The sequence below is a fragment of the Sinocyclocheilus grahami genome, unplaced genomic scaffold (assembly GCF_001515645.1).
Source record: "Sinocyclocheilus grahami isolate Dianchi unplaced genomic scaffold, SAMN03320097.WGS_v1.1 scaffold222.1, whole genome shotgun sequence".
NCBI classification, from domain to species: domain Eukaryota; kingdom Metazoa; phylum Chordata; class Actinopteri; order Cypriniformes; family Cyprinidae; genus Sinocyclocheilus; species Sinocyclocheilus grahami.
Window position 1 is genome coordinate 698204 of NW_015505401.1, and position 7044 is coordinate 705247.

Genomic DNA, 7044 nt, shown 5'->3' on the forward strand with positions numbered 1-7044 from the left:
CAAATTCAAGTAAAATCATAATCATTCAGTGCATATTCCGCATCACTTCACTTCCAGAGAGAAAGGACACAAATGCTCGTGTCAACCTAACGTGGACACACACACACACTCACACACACACACACTCACTCAAGTCGCACGAAAATCAACCAAATAGAAAATAGTCACACGTCAAAGGCTGTAGTTGGGAGTATATGAGGATACATTCAGCTGGTAAAGATGTTACCTATTTTATCAAGCCAGACAGATGCCAGAACATTCAGAGATATACGACTCCCTTAATTACACCGCTGCACTAATGAAGATGTCTACTCCTGCTAGAGACAGATGACGAACATCAGCCTTGAGTGCCGAAGGCCTGAATCAATGTAGAGGAACGGGGCAGGTCAACGAATAGAAAACCTGGATCATAGGGAGCAACAGGGTAAGATCCGGCTGGTTATTTTTTTATTTTCTTTTGTAATATAACGCAGGCTATGTCAAGCTGTCTAGACTCTCATCCAAAGGGTCCAGAAAGGGTGCAGTGTTTCCAAACATCAGCCAACAAAAGAGTACGTTTGCCGAGGTCGACATGCAGATGTGCGTAACATTTCAAGAGCATGATATTTCATTTTATGTAAGGATAATAAGCAAAGAAACTAAACATACATTTTGCTCACAAATGAAACACTATTAACATGTTTTTATTTGTTTCAGTACTCATATTTCAAGCTATTTGTTCAGGAAAATGTCTTGATCATGCTGTATATAAACGTAAGTGCACTATATATTCATGAGTCTGGGTAGGTTTGCGTTTTAAAATGGAAATCTGGGGCCTGAGCACTGAAGCTTTTTGCATTCTTTACAATTACACCAAACTTCACATCATTTAACACTGCAAACGTAAGCGGGCAGCTTACTCACAACATCGAAAACCTTTCACATGATCAACCCAGACGTGCCTCAACCAAAACAACTGCGAAATCGACAAACAATAATGAAAGAATCAACATGATGTATCAAGGAGATTTGATACATTTGATTTGTTATCATTCAATCTGATAGATAGATAGAGAGAAAGAGTGAGAGATAAAAAAAAAGATGTATTTACAAAATAATACTTGTGTCTTCCCATTACTCTATGAAATCAAGCAAGACCGTTCAAACAGTATACGAGTGTGATACTAGTTGTTCTGACTGGTGTTTACCAGTGGTTGTGTGTGTGTGAGTGTGTGTGTGTGTGTGTGTGTGAGCAGGATAGGATGACGGGTTGGCTGATGAAGGGTATAAGGAGGAGGATAACTTCACGCTATTAGTTCTTCCCTCAGCTCCTTGTTCCTGCGGACAATTGCAGCATGTCGCTCCTGACGGGGTCAAAACAAACATAGGATCACATACAGTGGGGCAAAAAAGTATTTAGTCAGCCACCAATTGTAATTCTGATTATTCATTTGAGACTGATATTTCAAAATAATTACTACCTACCCAAGTAACTAACTAATGGTGTTTCATTATTTAATGGATGCTCGTTTTTGAATGAATCGAGTGAACCAATGATTCAACGATTCACCTATTCATAAAGACAGTCACATGCTTCGTTCCTGAATGAATCAGCTGTTTGAACGAATCAGTTGACTGAATGACTCACACATTAAGACTTGGTGGTTTTAATTTCATATTTAGAGTATCATTTCACATTCGTTTCACAATTAAAAAGTAAAAACATTAATATTTATTATTATTTATTCAATGCCAAATCATAATTTTTTTGTCATTTCTACTTAATGCTTTACACAATATCTAATTGGCACATCATGTAATTTGATTAAAAAACTGTAATTGCTTGACAGCTGTAATATATGCAATAATATTTCTAAAAAGTTAAATGCAAAAAGAAATATTACATAATAATTACATTTTATAAATAATGAAAAATTAAACTATATTTCCAATATATATATATATATATATATAAAAATTAACTTATAAATGAAATAATTAAATAAATAATTGAATTAGGCCTATACAATATTTAAACAATATTTACTCAATGTTCATTTAAATTATTTCTGAATATATATATATATATATATATATAATTAACTAATAAATGAAATAATTTAATAAATAATTGAATTACATTATATTTAAAAAAAATTACACAACGTTTATTTCAAATGTTTTTGAATATATATAAATATTATAAAAAGTGTTTTGCTCACCTTCTCTTGCAGGCGCTCCATCATGGCTGCCAGTTGGGCCTCGCGGTTTTCCTTGTTCTGCTCCATCTTCAGAATGAGCTTTTCCTCTGCCATCTTGCTGAAGTTGCTGTTTTCCTCCATGGCTTTGAGCAGCACATCTCTCTCGTGCTCACGTTTCTCAGCCAGAACTTTGAGCACCTGAGCTTCCTGGGACTGTTGAGGAAAGTCATTATATGCATAAGCATCCAAACATAAAGGCGTAGAAGGGCATACAGTTCCTCAAGGTTAAATGGATTCTAATGTGGTTGACCAGTATTTATTGATTCATGTACATTTGTCTGTGGTAATAGAATTGTAAGCTGTATTGTTACAGCTATTAAGCTTTGATTCATTCAGTCCCACTGACCCTCCTGCGGTTCTCAGCAGCTTCCAGCTTCTTCTGGATGTCATCCAGTGACATATCCCTCTTCTTTGGAGGAGAGGTGATGCTGTGGGCCACGTCTGACACTGGTGAGGGTGGTTTCAGAATCACCTCGAAGGCCTGGCCTGAGGCCCTTTTGTTTATTGGCTTTACTTCCATATCTACAAGACAACGACCAATGTCAAATGACCTTACTTAATAAAATGCTTTAGTACATCATAATTATGGAATAAAAAGTCAATAGTTATTAGATAAAAATTAGATACTAAGTCATAATTATGAGAAAAAGGTCTAAATAATGACATGTCATAATTATGACTTCTTATGTCATTATTATGACTTTGTCATCATTTCAACTTGCTCGCATAATCTTACTAACTTAATTTGACATTTATCTCAATTATGACCTAGTATGTCATAATCTGACTTGTGTTATAATTTTGACTTTTATTTAATTATAGATTTTTTATCTCAATTTTAAATTTTGGTTTAATTTTGACTCTTTATGTCATAATTATAGTTTACCAAATCATGATTTATTTTTTTCTTGTGTGTGGCAAAAATTGGGCTTCCATAGATTATTCATGTTAAATGTTTTCATAAAATTTAACAGCATAATTAATCAAGATTCTGCAGGACATGATCAACATTTTAAATATGTTTTTGCCATTATTGTCATAAAAAGTTGAAATTGACATAAAATGTCACAATTGTGACATACTAAGTTATAATTATGACATGACGTTGAATCAGAAAAGTCAATTTTTATATCATTATTATGACTTTTCATTTAATAATTTAGACTTTATCTCATAATTATGACTTAGTATGTTATCGTTTTGACTTTAATTATGAATTATTATTTCACTATTTGACATTTTATGTCATAATTTCAGCTTTGTATATCAGAATTTATTTCTTTTTTATCTCAGTTTTGACTTTTTTACATAATTATGATTTATTAAAGCATGAATTTGTTTTCTTATGTAGCAGATATGGTCTTCCAAATATAATTCATGTTTTAAAAAAATCAACGTTTTCATAAATTTAAGAGTATAATCGGTCAAAAAAACTGAAACAAGACAATCAACATTTTAAATGTTCTTTTGTTTAAGCTCTATTTATTTATATGTATTATATAAAAATGTTATATTCATTTAATTTATTATGTAACAACATATTAATTAGATAAAATATCAAGTTACAGCACCTCTGTTTTTTAATATAGTTTTCTACTGCTTCAAACCAAACTGATTAGTTCTCTCACTTACCTTCAAACTCACAGACAAGGTTGTTGCGTGTCTGTGGGCTGAAGCAGGAGCAAATGAGCGAGAGCATGGACAGCTCCTTCATCTTCTCCTTGTATGCTGGAACAACACAGAATAGGCCCCTTGTTAGTCGTACACACATCCACTACTCTAGCACAAATGTGCTGAAGTTTACAGGCCAGAGCATATTGCCCGGTCTCTACAGCTCTTCAGAGGATTCAACTGGGGCCTATAACATACCCTCCACTTCCCTTTATACTCTTCATCTCTGATTGTCTGTCTCTATGATGCTTCAACTGAGTGACTGATCAACTCTGCTACTTTAGCAACATTAGCTAGTTTTTAAAAGGCTATGATTATCATTACAGCGGTGAACAATGAAAAAAAATGGATTTGAATAGTTGAATATCAGCAGGAATTAAGTGCACAAGATTAAAACGTGGGGCATTTCCCAACACTATCACAATACACTGAAAAAAAAGTTGTAGAATTTAGTTTGAAACAATTATTACTCAGAACTTGCCATTAAACTTCACACACATGGAATTTTAAAGCTGAAAGACTGAAATACTATTTCCAAATCTTTTACTTCCGACTTTGAAAAATCAGTGCATATTTTTCCCTCAGTGGATAACAAATGAAATGCATAACACAAGAAACCAGCTGGAATACAGCTAGGCAAATCCCTGGAAAACTCATATTAGCATAAAAACTGGCACAAATGGAGTCTACGGAGAGACTTTTCTACATTCAAACAAATGGAGCTTGCAGACTCATGAAAAATGCAGGAGGCACACTAATGAAACTTCCCATTTCCTGCCCTCTGTAGCGTTTTACAGATTGCAAGCACATCTAACAGCCCATTAGCTAAAGAATTACCGTCGGACACCGTGCAGACTAGGACACACTACACAAGTGTAACTAAATTTTTTTTAAAATGAAGTATGATAGTCATCAATTAGTTATATGCTAAGATGAGACAAAAAAATCCCATGCTTCCAATGTTCAAATCACACACAGGAACATTTTTCTTGCCAGGGTCACCTACTGGTGTCCACGCAGTGTCAATACTTGTGTGTCCGGTGCTGCAAAGGCCAGCAGCATCCCACTGCTGCAGGGCTGGCCGGTCTCCCAGTCTGCGTCCGTTTGGCCTCCTGCAACTCCTCTGCTATTCTTATCAATCTCAACAACCAGGCCCACAGCTCGGGAGCCTTACACTGATCAATAAACCCTGACACAACAAGTCCACGATAAGATTCGGAAAGCTGACTTTACAGCTTCAGCAATTTTGCAGGCTACACAAAGTCCGAAAACAAATAAAAATAAATAACAACAGTGAAATCCACCCATGCCATCTGGTCATGAAATGTCTCCACATTCAAATAAAGCTGGGTCAGAATAGGTCAGAAATGGTATTCTTAATCTCTTTTAAATGACTCAAAGCACTCTGTTTTATTGATGCTGTTATATTAAAACAGTACTATGCATGTGATGAACGAGCTAGGCCTGTGTGTTGTATCTCACATGAGCCTTATTAGTTGGTTTCTGAATGCATAACAAGGTTCATTAAAAATAAAATGGAGTGTGAATAATAATCTGTCAGCTTGGTATCCGTGATGCAGCACTCAGACTTGGTGTCTATATAACAAGGACGATGACATCCACAACAAAAAGCTGCTCTAATTGTCTAATTATTACATATAAAGCAAGAATCGCTGGTTAAATATGAGTTTTTGAGGGAAAAGCTCCATGAGGAGGTGTTCGTGGGGGTTTTATGGCTAGATAGTCTGGGCTGTTTCTTGGGTGCGGTCTTTCTGCATTATGATGCGAGGCGGCAGGAGCAGGTGCGCCATCGCCAGTCATCATACATACATGTCACTACTGACTATTTTACGTATAATGTTTATTCTAATTCATAATAGGAATGACATTCACTTCGTTTAGGCTATAAACTACATTAATTGGAAAAAACGCGAAATCTACCATGGTAGAGTGCCTCCAATAACGCAGATTCTAGTCGCATTTACTTAGGTGTATATATACCCTAATGTACTGTACGCACAAATAGGCTATTAATAATATAAGAAACATATTAATATAGCATTGTATATATTCTGTAAGCATTATACATCTTGACAATGACATGGTAGGTTATAACGCTTTGCACAGACAGACTCGGTCTCCATTAACACGTTTACAAACGCAACAATGGATTAAGATGACAAGCGCAAAAATGCGCAGCACCTACCGATAGCTGTTTTGGCCATGGTGTCCCTTCTTGGATCCGTATTAATATTTCCACAATGGTCGAGGTTTGTGCCAGTGGCGTTGAGAGCGGATGATGCTTAAGGCACTGAGTCAGCAGAGCACAATGAGGAGCGCGGAGGGATGTGAGGAATGGGAGCGGCTGACAAGTTATGATCCAGTCCGCGCAACAGCAGATTGGCCACCGGCAGCACTTCACTTCCCTGACGCGTGGAAGGAAGGAGGGAAAAATCAGGCCTGCATCTAATCGAGCGTCGTATGTGGGTTTAAATACTTAAGGCATATATGATTGCATTGGTTTATAAACAATACCTGAACATTTCTATGAATAGGGTACAAAATAGAGCCTCGAATTCACTTTTTTTTCAACAAATGGGCAGATAAATTATGTGCTTGATCTTCTGAAAATGCTGATAACCGACCTCGAGAGGTTAAACCTCATGTATATGACCTGTTCAGAGGCGGACTTAACCATTAGGCAAAGGTAGGCGGCCGCCTTGGGCCCCCAAAAGCCAAGGGCCCCCTAAAATGCTTTTTAAATGCGAGATGCGCGTTCAGTGCGGACGCACAAGTGGTTGCTGTGGTGTTCATTACCACGACAGCCGTCTGTGCGTCCGCGTTTAACATGCTTCTTAGCAAAAGTAGGGCGATGTAGAAAATGGGGACGGAATCCCGGAATCTATTCATAAAAACGGAATTTACTGTGTAACGCGGAATGTGACGGAATGAACGGCGCAGACGCGCGTTTCGTTTGCTATTTAAGCACGCGCAACGCTCGCTGTTGTCGTCTGTAGTAGCTAAATAGTATTTTTTGCCATTTAATATTCACATACACTAGTCCATATCGCTGTTTGATTGAAGTGCACTGAATTGCATTTGATTTATTCATTCAATATTTGACGAATTCCGT

The 7044-nt window shown here is 36.6% G+C and overlaps 1 protein-coding gene across 1 annotated transcript; it reads right to left on the reverse strand.

Annotated features, from left to right (window-relative positions):
• stmn2a (stathmin 2a) lies at positions 1–6368 on the reverse strand. The gene is made up of 5 exons (XM_016287389.1): positions 6118–6368; positions 3873–3968; positions 2587–2762; positions 2202–2393; positions 1–1343 (listed from the first exon to the last, which is right to left on the reverse strand). Exons 1-5 carry the CDS (start codon positions 6134–6136, stop codon positions 1284–1286), a joined length of 543 nt encoding a protein of 180 aa, XP_016142875.1. The 5' UTR covers positions 6137–6368; the 3' UTR covers positions 1–1283.
• Positions 6369–7044: the final 676 nt, after the last annotated feature.

Excerpts from the sequence above, each read along its gene's own strand:
- stmn2a (XM_016287389.1), bottom strand. Across the intron at positions 2,763-3,872 it reads CCTTGTCTGTGAGTTTGAAG|ATATGGAAGTAAAGCCAATA; the intron begins GTAAGTGAGAGA and ends GTTGTCTTGTAG. Across the intron at positions 2,394-2,586 it reads CTGCTGAGAACCGCAGGAGG|TCCCAGGAAGCTCAGGTGCT; the intron begins GTCAGTGGGACT and ends TTTCCTCAACAG.